This window comes from Sardina pilchardus, chromosome 12, assembly GCF_963854185.1.
Source record: "Sardina pilchardus chromosome 12, fSarPil1.1, whole genome shotgun sequence".
Lineage (NCBI taxonomy): Eukaryota > Metazoa > Chordata > Actinopteri > Clupeiformes > Clupeidae > Sardina > Sardina pilchardus.
In genome coordinates this window covers 6525040-6542539 of record NC_085005.1, presented here as the reverse complement: position 1 = coordinate 6542539, position 17500 = coordinate 6525040, and the positions used below count along the sequence as shown (strand labels likewise).

Here is a 17500-nt window from a genome sequence, read left to right as displayed (position 1 = left end):
GTGTGGAGGGGTAGGGCTAGGTAGACACCTGAAGGGTAATGGTAGAGAACAGGTCTGTCTAGGTGAAGCTTGTCTTCTGGAGGTATAAATAGGACACTGCTCAAGGGCTCTGTGATGAGGGAGAGAGAGGGTCATTCATCTGAGGCCCAGTGTCAGCCTCTTGCTCAGTGTGCATATGTGTGTGTGTGTGTGTGTGTGTGTGTGTGTATGTACAAATGTGTGTGAATCAGTTAAATGAAAACAACTCTGTATAAATTGTATGTGTTCTGTGTCTGCACAGACGTGTGCAGGTTTGCCTTTCTACTGTATGTGGCTGCCTGAGTGCCTGTGTGTGTGTGTGTGTGTGTGTGTGTGTGTGTGTGTGTGTGTGTGTGCCTCGGTGTGAGCGCTACCTCAGATAAACCAATGACAACGCTCGGGGGAATGCACTGTTAAAACACTTCTGTGCCATCACCATTGATCATCCGTTTGTTTTCATTTTTGCCATGCCTTCTGCCTGTGCACTCCTTACCAAACCTGCCTCCGACTCTACAGTGTTCTAGAGCCTTCTTTCCATCACTTTCAGCCCCCCCCCCCCACACACACAAACACACACACACACACACACACTCTGTCCCCTTCATGTGTGAGAGATTAAACAACATCTAAACAGGGAATTGAAAAGGTGCAATATTAAACACAGCCCACGACGCCTCTCTTCACCCCTGCGCTTCAGCGCTCAAACAAAGTGTCTTCTAACCACGCCAAGGAGTACTGAAATAGCACCGGTGGGGTTTAAAAATACCACTTTAAGAAACGGTAATAGCACTTAGGAAGAATGTTGTTTCTCTTTTTTAACTTCCCGGAGGAGACGGTCTGTTTCTGATTAGAGGGCCTGATAACGCAGATGAGCGGTAAACTCTCGTGAAAAATTCCGACGTTCTTCCGCTTTTTTTTTCTTTTTCTCGGCTTCCATTCTCTCCACCCGGTTTCTCTCGAAACACTTACAAAGTGTATCAGAGAGTCATTTGCTAACAAACCTCAGGAGATAAAAACATAGACCCATACATAAACTCCAGATAACAGCCAGTACATTACCAGTCATTTCCTATTACTAACAGTTTAAGGTGCATTATGGTGTGGTTGCTAAAAGTGGTTCCATACCATGGGAGGGAGAAACTGTAAAACTTCTGGGACTAACGGTCTGCAGCGCGGCAATAAAGTAGGAGAGAAACTCCAGGCCCGACTGGCAAAGACGTGTCATGTTAGAAAAACCTCTAATCTCACCAGACCCTTATGGAAAATGGGTGTTGAGTGCTATTTATTTCAGAGGGGAAGTGGTGATTTACATCCTCTACCCACCACAGTGAGCAGAGGTTTGGACCACACTGTACATCACAAGAGTGAACTTCTATAGGCTTACGTAAGAATGTACGTGGCTTGGAATATCAACACCCATGTAAAGAAAATACATTAAAAAAATTAAATATATATATATTAAGGTATAATTCTATGAATTCCCTTCACCAAAGACTACTAAAGCTGTGAGAGGGACATGAGGAGGAGACAGCAGCATCAGTTCTCCTGACTGCTGTGCAACAGACAGTATAGTAGGACTAGTGGAGCACTCACTCTCCTTTAAACCCACACGGGATACTGCGCAGTGACTCTTGCACCAAGCCAGTGAGAGAGAGGAGAAAGAGGGAAGGAGAGGAAGGGAGAGAGAGGGAAGAAAGGATAGAGTGAGGGAGGGAGAGAGACGGTGGTGATATGCCATTCCGCTGGGCGCTTTCATGGGATTTACATTTAGAGATGCCACTGGCAGTACTGTGCTGTGCTGTGCTGTGCTGTGCTGTGCTGTGCTGTGTTGTGTTGTGTTGTGTTGTGTTGTGTTGTGTTGTGTTGTGTTGTGCTGTGCTGTGCTGTGCTGTGCTGTGCTGTGCTGTGCTGTGCTGGGCTGTGCTGTGCTGTGCTGGGCTGTGTAGGGTGGGCGCCAAAATGCCAGGCCATGTTGCATAATTCAAATCTTCCTGTACATAATCCACAGAGTCTTTCAGGCCCCCGGTGCTATTAATAGTGCCAACAGACAGAGCCTTGACATTCAATACTCCCAGCAGAGCTTTCCTGGATTGACCTGTTTTGTGATGCGGTGGTGGTGGTGGAGTGTGTGTGTGTGTGTGTGTGTGTGTGTGTGTGTGTCTGTGTGTCTGTGTGTATGGGGGGATTGACTGAGATACAAACTGTCTATACACACACACACACACACACACACACACACACACAGAGTAATACACTCACACCCACAACACAGAGTGACATTTGTGAACACACACACACACACACACACACACACACACACACACACACACACACACACACACACACACACACACACACACACACACACACACACACACACACACACCTTGGCCTAACACCCTCTGCTGCTCCATCATTGACTCTCTGGCGACACTTTCGCATTGCGGTGTAACTGTGGCAACCACCAGCCTGTGCTAAAATAAGCCCAAGATGAGCTGAACATGGCCAACAGCTGCTGAGGATGGGGGGTGGGGGGTGGGGGAAGTGATGCGATCGCCACAGGAAGCAGATGGACCGAAGCCTCGTGATGTAATCACAGCAGATCTAAGCACTTTCTGAGAAAGCTTGATTTCTGGGTAAAATACTGCAAAACGCTGAGTTAATCACCACTAGTGAGCGCGTGGGTGGGTGTATTTAGGTGTGTACTTGTGTGTGTGTGTGTGAGTGAGAATGTGTGTGTGTGTGTGTGTGTGAGGACATGACAGAGCGTGCCACTGATACACTGCTCTTGTTCCCTAATGCCACTGACACAATATGTGAGGTGAGCCGATTCAAAGTGCAGCGGCGTGAGCAACTGGCACACATTTCCGCCGCAATAAACGATTACATAAAGCAGATGGGGAGGCTGACAGCCGCATCCTGCCGACAGCAGCACATGGTCACGGAGCTCTGACTCTCTCTCTCCACACACACACACACACACACACACACACACACACACACACGCCTTACCTCCACTGTTTATTGGAGACAGCACCAACTAAACGGACACCGTGTTGACATTCCACTTGGGTGGAGATTAGCGAACAATTCCAGGGAACACAGCCGTGGCCACTTGTGGCGTTGGTTTGGAATAGTACATAATGGAGCCGTATGCTAATACCAGGCTAACGCACAATGACGCTGTGCACTAATGCCAGGTTAACGCACAATGACACTGTGCGGTAAAACCAGGCTAACGCACAATGACACTGTGCGGTAAAACCAGGCTAACGCACAATGACACTGTGCGCTAATACCAGGCTAACGCACAATGACACTGTCCGCTAGTACCAGGCTAACGCACGACATGTTGTGCGTAAATATCAGGCTAACACTTATGAATGGTTTGTTGTTTTATTATTGCTTAACATTCCATAGTTATTGTTATTATATAATTGATTGAATGACTTTATTGTTTATTTACTGTTCTCCCATTTATTCATTGTTTATTTTCATTAGGTTTGCTTGTATTGTTTATTTTGCTATTCTCCCTTCTATAGTCTGATCAACTTTTTGAATTTGTTCATTGTTAAATTGATAATTGTATTGTTTTTGTTTGTATGTCGCTTTGGACAAAGGCGTCTGCCATGTAGCATAACTATAAACATAGCGCACAACAGCGCTGTGCTCTAATACCAGGCTAACGCACAATAAGCCATGCGCTAATACCGGCTAACACACAACAACGCTCTCTTTAACTGGATGAAGAGCCTTGGTTGTCATTGACATCTCCCTTTCGGTCTAAGCGGTTATTTGTAGCTTATTCCCGTTGGACACAGTTGGGGGGGCCACGCAAAACAGAGAGCGGCTCATTGTGTGTGTGTGGGCACTGGGTACACACACAGACCCCACGAGAGGATAGGGGATTTATCTGTTCACCACGTGTTCTGAGTGGGTGTTATAAGTATGTACTGTCAATGGTCTGAGGGTAGGGTTTATATACTGATTAAAAACGAGGCTACTGCGGGAGTCTTAAAACAGGACTCTCTCTTTAGGTCTGCTCTACCAGACTTGTCTGAACCATAATGATCTGTTAGCCACTACAGTGTAATGTATTCAGGTAATTATAAAGGTGTTTTAAGCCAGTTAAAGATAGGGTATTACAAATGACTGGAAAAAAGCAGAGAACGTCACCATTGTGAGTTTAACTCATGTCCCAGTGTGTGCACACAACTAGTGTTTTTTGGAAAGCCAAAGCGAGGAGTCACTGTTTTTGGTGATAGGATGAGCACAGAGTTAGAGAAAGCCTGGCAAATCAGAGGGACAGCTGAAATATGTACTGTTATCCTTTGCTTAAAACCTACTTAATTTAGGTCAATGACAATGCTGTGGTACAAAAAAAGAGAAAAGATACTCATTCAGGTTTTTGTTTGCATAAGGTAAACAAAACCCCTGTGTAACAAATGAGCTCCATCCCCAGATGTGCTCTCAAACCAACGCACACAGGATATTGTTGCCTGGAGCCACAGACAACAAAGAGGACCTGCAGTCAGAAGACGGATCCTCCGACTCCCGCTGGGCTTGTGCCAAAACAAAGGCAGATGCTTCACAGAGTGTCTGTTTCTGGGAAGCAATAATGTGCAAGTCCCACTTTAAGCTTTACATAAGACCGTGGGTTGGTTGGATTGGATGGAGGCAGCGGATTCCAGCATTAAAAAACGCACACACAGACCAAGAGAGACCGACCAAGTATAGTCTCGTCTTGGACGCGGAAAATGAGAAACAGCCTCAAAAGAGCAGGCACATCAATGTGTGGGCCTTCTATTTTCAAAACACAACTGTGTGATGGTGTGTTTTCCTTTGCTGCCTAATATAAGCACAGACTAGCTCCAGCTCCTGCCTCCATCTTCCTCTCCTCCACACCGGCTTCCCATAATAACGTCTAAACGGGAAAATGGGGGTTGGTGGCTATTTCTTCTGTGGAATGACACTCCATCTCCCCGAGGAGCTGGGGCCGATATTGTGTGTGTGTGTGTGTGTGTGCTTTTGGTTGTGTAAGTGTGTGTGTGTATGTGTGTTTGTTTGTTACATACATACAAACATGTATGGTCCACAGCCCACCAACCCTCTTCTTCAATATGTCTAAGAACCAAGAACATCTGAGTGAATGCAGACAGGACCCTGTCATGGGCACTTGTGTCACACTCACTCACTCTGACACACACACACACACACACACACACACACACACGTCTGAAGGTCAATCAGGTGAGAGCGGTAGCTGTCCAGCAGGAGTGGCCTGACGTCACCCTCTACACAGCAGGAAAAGGGCGAAGCAATCGGAGCTGATTAAATGTCCGCTCTCAACACTTCAAGCGATGAGGTCATCGTGTCAGTCATTGAGCGGTGAAGGTTGAGGACATCTGACACCTGGTCTGACAGTTTAGCTTCTGATTGGTGGGACTGGAAATGATTTCATCACTGAGGTCCGTACTGGACTACTTGTCACTGGATATTGTTTTGTGGTGAATGTTTCAAGTATGTGTGTATGTGTAGTATGTGCATCTACAGTATATAGGCATATCGATCTGTATGTGTAGCTTGAGTTTATGTGTACTGTATGTGTGTATGTGTAGCTTGAGTTTATGTGTATGTGTATGTTTGTGTGTGTGTGTACAGTATGTGTATGTGTACAGTATGTGTATGTGTATCTGTATGTGTACATTATGTGTTTGTGTTTGTGAAAGTGAGAGAATGTAAATGTGTGCGAGAGATTGAGTGTGAGTGAGAGGGTGTGTGTATGAACGTGAGTGCGTATGTGTATGTGTATGTGTATGTGTGTTTGTATATGTACTGATACGAGTATGTGTGTGTATAAGCGTGTGTGTGTGTGTGTATGTGAGGGTGTGTATAAGCGTGTGTGTGTGTTTGTGTGTTCTCACCTGGGCCCAGTTTGGCGACGGCGTACAGGAGGTCGTAGTTGATGACGGGCGTGGCCTCGTCGATCTGTTGCCAGCCAATGGGTGGTGAGCCTGGCGGGGAGATGAGATACTGCTTGGAGGGCTGGGGTGGAGCCAAGTGAAGGTTGTCACCATCGGGGGAGGGGTTCTGGACCTAACAGGAAGTACACATTGTTGCCATGGCATCAACCCGGTACATTATTGACCTCATATGATAACAATTACGTCATTCATGTCAATATATATATAAGATGATCATTTGACAAAAGAAATGGATTTCTTCATTCTTCTGAAATCTTGAGGGTGAAGAAACTAATTTCAAACAAATTTAGTATAAGAATTTAGAAATGTGTAATTACATGTATTTGGCAAACTTCTAACTGTGAAATTAGACCAGTGTGTTCTTTGCAGGTTTTAATTTGTATTCTAAGCTGACAGAAGACAGTACCGTCAACACAGACCAACTGCTTCTAGTTATCTTCTCCAGACACCCATTTCAATTGGTCTAATATGAACCTTTGTGTTTGCTCACAAAGCTGTGCATTGTTGAAATAGCATTATGGAAATGTAATTCCTGTGAATCAACAAATAACACATCACATATCCATGGATGGGAAATGACACCACTGCCAGGCACATTCACATAGCTGATAGATAGATACTGTAGATAGATAGATAGATAGATAGATAGATAGATAGATAGATAGATAGATATCAATAAAGTATCTACAGTATCTATCTACTGTATCTATCTATCTATCTATCTATCTATCTAATTATCTATCTATCTACAGTATCTATCTATCTATCTATCTAACTATCAGCTACATCCTTCTGGCCTAAGTCAAGGGTGAAGGGCTGTAGGCTCCCTAAGGGCCAAGGGCTCTACACTCTACACTCCCCCTTACTCCTCCAAGCTACCCCCACTAACCCAGACTCCCCTACACTCCTCTACACTCCCCCTGACTCCTCCACACCTCCCCTCCACTGACCACACTCCCCTACACTCCCCCTTACTACGCTACTGGAGTCATGCTGGGGGAGGAGGAGGTCTGTGGCGTTGATGATGTGCTCACGGCTGGACCAGAGCAGACAGGACCAGAACAGACAGGACTAGACCAGAACAGGGCAGAGCCGAGCAGAGCAGAGCAGAGAGAGGGAGAGAGTGCGAAAGAGAGAGAGAAAGAGAAATAGAGAGAGAGAGAGCTGCCCCCAGCCATCCATCCATCCCTACTCCACATCTACTATCTCTCCCATTCACAAAGCCTCAAGCCTGTTCCCTCCACTGCCTTCCTTTTGTGTTTTCTCACTCTCTCTTTCTCTCTTTAACATCCATCCATCTCTCTCTTGCTGCGCCTGTGTCACATGTGCCCTGCTTCCTTTTAGCAATGTGGAAAACAAATCTGTGTCCTCATCTCTCTCTCTCTCTCTCTCTCTCTCTCTCTCTCTCTCTCTCTCTCTCTCTCTCTCTCTCTCTCAATTCAATTCAACAAAAACAATTTGCATTGCTTGCATTTTGTTCCTCTCCTAATAATAATTTTAGACTTGGCTCCTTGACAGAACTGATCTTGCGTCTCTTTCCATTGGCAGCATTCAGTCAAAAAGTGAAGCTCTGCTGCTCTATGACACCTTGGTTGCAGTTAGTGCACAGCCTGTCTTCTCTGGGCAGCCATGTTGGCCTGTGTCTGCCCTTGTCGATAGCCAGACTGTGACAGCTCAGTCTGTACCTGGTCAAGGTTTTTCCCTGTCTGGTATCAGTGACTTGGGAAGTTTAAGGTAGTCTGCCACAGTGTACTCTCTGTTTAGGACCAAACAACATTAACGTTTATCTGGTCTTTTTATGGTTTCAGTCCAATAAGATAAGTAATTTTTGTTTTTCTACATTTATAGGCCAAATTGTTTGAGAAAGGGTGGCAAGGTCCTGAGGCTGACTATTAGTAGTATTAGTTATACTATTAGTATGTGTGAGTCTCGGTAGTAGCTGCAGGCTTTACAATAATAAATTATGAGTTGGGGCCACTTGTTAGGCTCTTTAAAAAAGGGTAGGGTATTGGCCTAATTCAGTCCTGCATGCATTGTTTGGTGTGTTTCTCTGTATTTTGAGGATACTTTTACAGAACGAATGTAGGGTTCCAATTGGGTGTTTGCACCATTTTACAAATCCACTGAGGATCCAGCACTTGCCGTATAATGCGATTGGTTCAATAACTGTTATTTCGAGCCAGGTTTGAATGGGTACAGGTATGTGACATTGAATTAAATTTTTTGATGGCATGTGAAATTGAATTGAATTTTTTGATGGCGTAGAAAGTCCTTCTTGCTTTCTCTTTCAAATAATTCATGGCCAAGTTGAAATTACCAGTTGAACTGATTTTCCGCCCAAGGTAGGTGTAACTTTTTATTTGTTCGATTGAGGTTGACAGAGGTGGAGGGCTTTGCATTTATTTCCCTGATATGTAATGTTTTAATGGAAAGTCAGTATTTTTGTGTTTTGTGGGCTAATAGTCACGGTTGAGGTCTGACAGAACCTGTGCAGGATATTTAGCTTCTACACTCAATAGTCTCGCAATACTTTATCAGCACCAATCCCTTTCTCTTTTCTCTTTCTCAATCTCCTTTTTTCTTTCAGCATTTATCCATCTCTCTACAGCCGCTAGGCCTTATGCAATGCCGAGCTGTGGTTAAATCCATCTTCCAGGGCTGAGAGGTAGTGCTAGTGACCCCCACTCCTCCTCCATCCATTCTCGAAGGGTGGGGTGAAGGGCACAATTAAACAAGACTGCTGTGACCATATGCCACATTGAGTTCTCTCAAACTCGATCTGCGTTATCTGTTTCTCTGTTTGCTTTGCCTAAAAAGCTCATCTGTCCTTTCCCCAGTTCCTCTGGCTCTGTCAACAACCCTCCCCAACTCCCCCTTCCCCTCACAACACACACACACGCACACACACACACACACACACACACACACACACACACACACACACACACACACACACACACACACACACACACACACACACACACACACACACACACACACACACACACACACACACACATTCCCATAGGCACTCTTACACGTTACTTTCGTCTCTGTGGGGAAAAGTGGCTGGCGATAGTCCAGTGTTGTGCCTCTCTGATTTTGCCCTTGTATGACATTGCACGTCACACGTAGGAAGAGGATTGATGGTGGGGCCTGATCGTAATGTTGCTCTATTGTCATGCTGTTCTTTGTAGTGTGTCTGGTGTTCTTGGTGGTGTGTGTGTGTGTGTGTGTGTGTGTGTGTGTGTGTGGTGTTCTTTTTGGTGCGTCAGAGCGCACTCTAACCATCAAAGGACTGGGTGATATCTGTTGTTTTTGTTGCTAGGGTTAGGTGTTATTTTTCATTTTTCTCCAGATCTACTGCATACAAGAGACAGAGGGGAAAAAAGAGAAAAGACAGAGAAATATGTGTTTGCGTGTGTCTGTGTGTGTCTCTCTGTGTGTGTGAATCAAATGTCAAACTAAAGACAAAAGTGTGTGTGTGTCTGAGCTACAGTAGTGTGTGTGTGTTTGTGTCCATATGCCTGACTCAGTCTCACTATCTATCTATCTATTCTATATGTGTCAGGACGGTCATAATGGAGAGAAACATTCTGTTCTTCTGCCTTCCACACCCTTCCCCTTGTGATACTGCCACAGACAGATCAGGATTTTAGATCCCTCACACACACACACACACACACAAACACAGACTTTGTTTACTTTGTATAATAAACTGTCTGATTTGTGTATTCTCTGTAAAATTCACTGTCGAGAGGACTATTACTCAAGCACTTTTATTTTGTTGTGTGACAAGCACACCTGTGGGGAGGAAACAGGAAGTGAAGGTGCAGGTGGCAAAGCCCTATTGTTGAATCTACAGAAAAGGATGCTGAATACCTGTTTGGTGCCTGTTGCCAGAAGAATATTCCCGTCCTTCATTTTCTATTTTTGATTCTTGATTCTGATTTTTTCTTTTGTTTTGTGGCTTCAATGGATACATGTTCCGTTTTGTTGGGGGGACTGGGATATTTCTTTAACTAAAAGTGAGAATCACAACCTAGTTTTCCTACTATTTATTATTTTAGGCATCACACCTGCAGTGTCTCACCCTGATTGTTAAGAGCAGAACACATTAGAGAAACCATTTGTTCTACCCTCATTAGCACTGCACACTGAGACTGCAGATTAGAGTGCTTGACACAGGGGGTCTTTGATATATTCTTTATTTCTTTCTAGCTTTCATTCTCTCTCATTCTTTCCTCTGTCTCTCTCCCCTTTATTTCTCTCTCTCTCTCTCCACACCCCTCCCTCTCTCTCTCTCTCTCTCTCTCACTCTCTCCACACACCCCTCCCTCTCTATCTCTGCCATGAGCCTCCAGCTACAGAAACACTTTTCACATGAATGAACTAAAATCTAAAAGCCTACATGTACATGCACTGCAACAATACACTTTTGGGATAAAATCCTACTGTGTGCCTACAGTAGGTTTGCAGTTAAAGAATGACATGTCATGAGGCAACCAAAGTTCTAACCACTTATGGCTGTTTGCATGCAATATAGTGCCATTACTTGAGCCATCCACTTCTTTCTGTGTCTTCTAGTGTCCCAGTGTCTTTTAGTGCTACAGAAAGTTCTCCAAAAAGAATGAACTATTCAAAGATCAAAGTTCTAAAGTAATTCCCTGTGTATTAGCCACATTGTGTATAAGCCACAGGAGAGTGTTTTGTTTTTAAGTTAAAAGAAACAAAACCATATTAATACCATATTAACTGCCCAAGTGTAACAATCAATGTATTCAATGTCAAAATCAATGTATAAGCTCCAGCTAATAGTTGAGAGATGACGGTAGTTCCTGCAGCAGAAAGCATACTCTGTGTGCGTTCAGAGAGCCAGGTGTATCTCACCTGGGCGAAGTAGAGCTTGAGCTTCTTGCCCCTGAATGGCGTTTCGTGGAGCTCTATTCTGGCGCTGGCCGCTGCTTTGGGGTTGCTGAAGTTGATGCGCACACGGCGGAAACTCTTGAACAGCTGGAAGGTGGCGAGCTCGTCGTACGCCAAGAACAGGACCTCGAACATCTCCTGTGATGGACAGAGAAGAGGGACGGAGGGTGAGGGTTGCGGTTTTTGCGACTCAAGACTCAACGTTTACAGTAGACATTGAAGACGGATAGATTGCCTGAAATCCTAGGAGACAATCTGCAGCAGCAGGCCAAGAACAGCACGACAAAAATAATGAAACATTAGCTTGACCACAGGAAAAACACACTGAGCAAACTGGTATATTTCAGTTAACAGTAATTTCCTGTGTATTAGCCGCACAGCAGTTTTATGCAAGTTAAAAGACACAAAACCATATTTATAACATATTAACTGTCCCAGTGTATTAACCTCATACTGTAGATGAAGAAATTTTGCAAAATCAATGTATAAGCCACGGCTAATAGTTTACAGTATTATAATGGTACTGCACCTCATTCTGGCTCTGCTACCTACAGCTGATCAGTCATGGCCGAGTCAATCACACGAAGAAGACACACCCCAACCCCTTCTCCCCATGTTAATGCTCAGGAAATAACATAAGATGGGAAAAAATCTCTTTCAACCTCCATCGGCTTGGCCAGCTGCCAAAGCACAACGCACAAATATATCATTTTCAGTCATGGGAACCTTGGGTAGAATAATAGCAGTAAGCTTCGGCGGGCATTTGATATACTACCCTCTCTGTCTTATTACAGTCTGGTACCGTGGAGTCATTTCCTTCAATAAACATGCCGTGATACCATCTTGCAAGTGAGATATGATCCGGTAGGGAGATGGCCACACTATTGTGCGCTTACGGGACACTCCGCTCTGGCCTTGCGGCCCGTCCGGGACCACGCAGCTCACAGAGGGAGGTCAGAACAGGGTAGTACATAACAGACCTCAAGCACATCACTCATTTCCTGCATGACTGGGGAGGCAGTGAAAGGTGTCTTATCTTTACTGTAACTCAACTCACACACACACACACACACACACACACACACAGATACATCCACCCACCCACCCACTCTTTCTCTCTCTCTCTTCTCTCTCACACACTCTCTCTCACACACACACACACACACACACACACACACACAATACAAACCCAAATATGAAATGTGCGTGCATGCAATTCTATTCAGCTTATTGTTCAGCTCACTTATTTGAGCATTTCATTGAACAGGGAAACTGTTCAAACAGACTGTCATTTCACCAGAGAATTGCACTTTTATTGAGCGCAGCAAAAGTCTCACGGAAGCCTTGCTCAGAGATGAGGTGATAATTTGGTAATGAGATTTCCAACTCAATGACCTCCTGATACCGAGCAGCTCCATTGTAGACGTATAATCCTCTTAACAATTACTCATATCAGCGCTGATCTACCTACACATACAGTACACACACACACACACACACACACACACACACACCTACCTACCAATGCATCTCTTCCCAATTTCATTATTTAATGTCTGATGTGATTTGCAAATTCAATTTCTGCTGTTGACGCTGAGCTCTGAATGTCTGTACACGCTCGTGCTACACAAATAACTTGTCATTACCAAATGAAAAAGAGCATCTGGAGGAGTGATGAAGAAATCCGATACACTTTAAACTGATTAGACTCTCTTCTGTAAACACAAGATGCGTGGGATCTCGTATAAACTGTCACATCTGTGAGTCGTGCATTCATTAGCCAGGGACACTGCTTCGAGAGTTATTTAAGACTGAGTTAAAGTTAATTCAATTAACTGTGCTTTTTTCTCTCTCAAACCTGGCTTTAAAAAAAGGGGACTAATGATGAATTGTCTTGGCAGGTAAACGTTTGTGTAAACACAACTAGTGCCGAAAGCACAAAGTTCCTTAGAAATGGGAAAGTTTAATCAGGTTATTGCTGACGCGTGAGGACAGCGGGTCCAGAGACGTGATGGGATTGTCAGGATTCTAAAAATAGAACCCTCCGCCATTCTTGTGTAATCTGAAGAAAGTTCTGGAATGACTGGCGGATTATGGACGAGCAGCTCAAACAAAAGCAGGAATGCAAAATAAGTAGATAAGATCCTGTCATAACAAGGCTATGTCTGATGGACAAATCCATTTCTGGTGTTTTTACCTCAGCAGGCCACTGACCCATTTATGGAGACAAAGGGGCTTTGCCTTTGGCACAAGGAGAGCTGCCAGTGCTTTTTGAAGCGTCTGGAGGTTTACACAGCATAGTCGAATTCCACCGGGACTGACGACTCTTTTTTTCGAGCAAAAGGTTTCAATGGCCGAACAGAGAGAGAAGCCTTGTACTTTCTCCAGTAACTAAAAGAACAAATGCATCCCGCCGTACAGGATCCATCTCACCTGCACCTGTCTCCCTACAACAAACTCGACTCCCTGACCTTCGCCTTGGCGCCGTGCTCCACTCGGGGTAAAACGCACTGGAACAAAAGGTTCCTGTCAGCACTGTTCTTTCAGATGAATGGGATCCCGTTCCCTGTGGAGCAGGCGGCTTTGACACCTCTGCATAGAGAATGCGCTCGCTGGCCCCCGAATATACAGACACAGATTTGCACATCTGAGCTGTCCTGGAATGACAGGTGAATTATTTAATCTACTGCCATGCCATGCAGCCTTCCTGCTGTAGCGGTTCCACACGAGTGCACATACACACACACACACACACACACACACACACAGACACACACACTATTCTGTGCTGCCCCCTGTCTCTCTCCCCATTAGAACAGATGTAAGCTGATGTGGGTAGTGCGTGTTCAGAGGACAACCTTTGCTAGCATGCACACATCCTCCCCACACTCGTCACACCCACACACACGACACGGCACCTGACTCTCTGTTGCGCTTGTGTGTTGGAGTGTGTGTGTGGAAGCTGTGTGTTCAGGTGACAGCCCTGGCTCAGGGGCATGACTCAGCAGATTTTCACACACTCTCACACACACACTCCCCCATGGTTCAAGGAGCCTCAGAAATTTAGGGCCACATCCTGAATGAGAGCACGGAAGGAGGAAAAGTGCCCAAGTGACTTCTGGGAAAGTCCTCATCGTCCTGTTCCTTCCTGTTATTGATCGCTTGTCCCCTGTGTCTGATAAAAATCATTGATCATTAATCCAGTAAATCGCAAACGGTTCAATGCTTCCTCATCTAGATATTCTACATGTCTGAATGTAATATCGTTTACTAGACCTATTCTAGCCTTCAACAATGAATGTCGGATAATGATTGACTCTATTTCTCATTCTAAACGGACACTCCATGGTAGCAAAGACCAGGTGATGGATCACAGTAGGTATGGGACTGGAAAATGCCGTATTAATCAGAGATGGAAGCCACAGGATATCAGGGCAGGGTGCTGACTTCGCTGTGGAATGCGTAGAACATTAAACCTGACAAAGAAATCAATAACAGACCCTCAATAAGAGCAGCCTTTGGTTGGCTAGAATCAAACAAGGTGCTGTTATCTCATGTTGATTCCATCGCCATGGGTTACAGAATGGCAGAAAATGAAGGCTCCCTTTTTTCAATTTGCATGCTCATTCCTTCTCACTCGTTCTCTCTCCCCTCCTCTCTTCCTTCCAATCTCTCTGCTCTATCTCTCTTTCGTCCACTTCCTCCGTCTCTCTCTCTCTCTCTCTCTTCATCCTGGGTCATTTGAGAATTGTCTATTTTTGTGTAGAACATGGATTGCATTCCTCTACAAATATGGACAGTTTGATCGACGCAAGAATAAAGAGATGGTGGATGGGAGCAGAATATGTTTCTAAAAATATCCCTCTCTCTCTGAAGACCCAGTGAATGCCTTCCACTGAGTTAGGTAAATAGCTGAATTCATTAGGACCCAAATTATGCACAGTGTGTGAGGGGAGAGGAGGCTAAAAAAAGGTTACTGTGAATCACAAACGCGCACACACACACACACACACACACACACACACACCTCAAACAAACACATACTGTAGAGTTGCGTCTGCATAGCTTACATACAGTACATACAGTAGATGCACACTAACTTGCCTGCATGCATGCACTAGGACTACACGACTTGGGAAAAATATGCAATTGAGATTATTCTGACTATTGCCATTGCATTGCCATCCCTGCCCCTGGGTGTAGCCAAGGGACTCCATAGCGCCCCCTCATGTCACTGTTTGGCGTATAGTTTCACCCACACACATCAAAGTTGGTACAAGGAGCCCCAAGGTGAACAACTTTCATATGTACACTGCAAAAGCCATGTCCAATAAGAAGTGAGGTACTGTATTTGGGATTTTGTGCATCTTGACAAATCATGTGCATCCATGATACTTTGCCCCGAATCAGTCATTTCAGACCTATAATATGACAAACTTGTACCTCCAATGCATACACTGAATATCAATACTGTTGTACTGTATATATACTGTATACTGAATACTGTATATACAGTACAGCTGTGCTCTCTGTTCCTGTGATAGTTTAAAGGCATATCTGTTCAACATGCGCTAAGTTTATTAAGCATTTCTTATGCGTTATGGTTTGTATGTTATAGTATTTAGTTATTTTCATAAGACTATTGATTGAATTGACATTGCTGTTTATTATTGCTATTCTCCCTAATGTAGCACTACCAACTTTTCAATTGTTTACTGTTCAATTAAACTATTGCATTGTTATCTGTATGTCGTTTTGGACAAAAGCGTCTGCTAAATACCACAACCATAACCATATATACAGCACAGTACACCATCTGCAGACCTCCAAGAGCCGCTTGATTAGATATGGAGCCTGGCTGGGGCTGAGTCACCTCTCCTCTCCTGTGTGTACCGTACCGCTACTCCCTCCCTTATTTCCTGCACGGTAATTGTGCGGATGTGTTGGCACCACAAAAACACGAGCAGACACTCCGACTACAGGCATCGATCGCCTGAGTCACCTCCATATTTTTTATTTCCACTGTAAAAGCTGTCAGGGGCGCTGAGCTGAGCGCTGGGGGGGGGGGGGGGGGGGGTGTGTCTGGTGCTGGAGGCTCATCCAACAGCACTCTTGTAGTTTTACAGTTACCTATCTGAATACAGTCAAACCGAATTGAATGAAACTGAGCTTGATTGAGTCAAATTGAATTAACCTAAAGGGAATGAACTGACAGATTTGTGATTTTAGGCAGAACTGACCAACAAACATTGGCCCAAACTAAACTAAACTGGACTGAATGAGCTGATTTTTTTTTTAAGTGAGGCATAGTTCAGAGGGTGTCATCCGTGGATTGGACTGGTGCTCCATCTCATGTTAATGTGACGTGTTTAAAGAGTGGCGAGGCGAGCCAGAACGTGGTGATTTGGCAGGCGGGAGGGGGCTGTGGTATGCACATTTTTTAAGCCTTTCTCCAGGCTTGTTTTGTCTGCTGCTAGAAGCTGAGGACATGGAAAACTTGTGCTGTATCGACACAGAGAGTGTTTCACCACCGTCTGACAGAACAAGAGAGAGAGAGAGAGAGGGGGGAGAGAGAGAGAGAGAGAGTGAGAGAGAGAGGGGGGAGAAAAAAAGAGAGAGTGGGAGAGTGAGGTGGTGAGATGGAGAATAGAGGGAGAGGTGAGATGGAAGACTGTGTGTGTGTGAGTGTGTATGTGTGTGTGTCTGTCCCCTAACATCAACTGTCCAGAAATGACTGCGGAAAGGCAGGGTCCCATTGGCCTCCTCCGTGTTCATCACTGCAGCACTGGGGCTGTTGTGAATAAAGGATTCAATAGCAGTAGCCTACAGGCTGGACCTGAAGCGCTGTCCATCAAATAGCCCTCCTAAGGAACAAACACAATGAGACAGAGCTCAGAAAAGTCCAGCTGAAATGGACCACGGAACACAAAGGCTGTCCTGTTCCGGAACATTCCTCCAGGTCCGATCTTGCCTGCTGACTGTGGAGCATGCTTCTCTGCAAAGCCCTCGGTATTCTCTTCCTGCTGTCCAGGACGGATGACATGCATTAATGAAAAACAGCTCTTTTTGCTCGTTTTTTTTTCTTTTCTTTTTGCTTTGTTTTCTTTCTCTTTGGTAGACATTCCTGTCGCAACACACAGCTGTGTCTTGTGTGTGAGGGGTTTTATGCAGGACCAGAAGGTGGAGAAATCTGTGGAATACATTAAATATTCCTAATATGTCAAGACACCAGACACACACACACACACACACACACACACACACACACACACACACACACACACACACACACACACACACTCCTCCTCTAAAGGGTAACAAAACACCTCTAAATTATTTTGCTGACCTTTTGGCGGCAAGCTTTCGAAGCATGTTATCAGTGTTCTGCAGCGTGGGGCAGAAAGTGAGAACAGTCGGTTCTCTAATGGAACCTCTCATTAGGCGCCAGGCTCCGAGTGGGAACAGTCGGTTCTTTCATGGAACCTCTCATTAAATGCCAGGTTCCGAGTGGGAACAGACGGTTCTAGAACGGAACCTCACAAATCCCACACTCACAGCAGATGGGCTCCGGG

General features: G+C 44.9%; 1 protein-coding gene across 2 annotated transcripts in view; it reads right to left on the bottom strand.

The window, feature by feature from the left end:
* The window catches only part of rcan2 (regulator of calcineurin 2), an 82063-nt gene that overhangs the window by 13021 nt on the left and 51542 nt on the right, over positions 1-17500 (bottom strand). For both annotated transcript variants that reach the window (XM_062550952.1, XM_062550953.1), the window contains 2 exons: positions 10893-11066; positions 5943-6114 (listed from right to left, as the gene is read on the bottom strand). In XM_062550952.1, coding sequence (XP_062406936.1) covers positions 5943-6114; positions 10893-11066 — 346 coding nt within the window. The remainder of the gene's footprint in view (positions 1-5942; positions 6115-10892; positions 11067-17500) is intronic.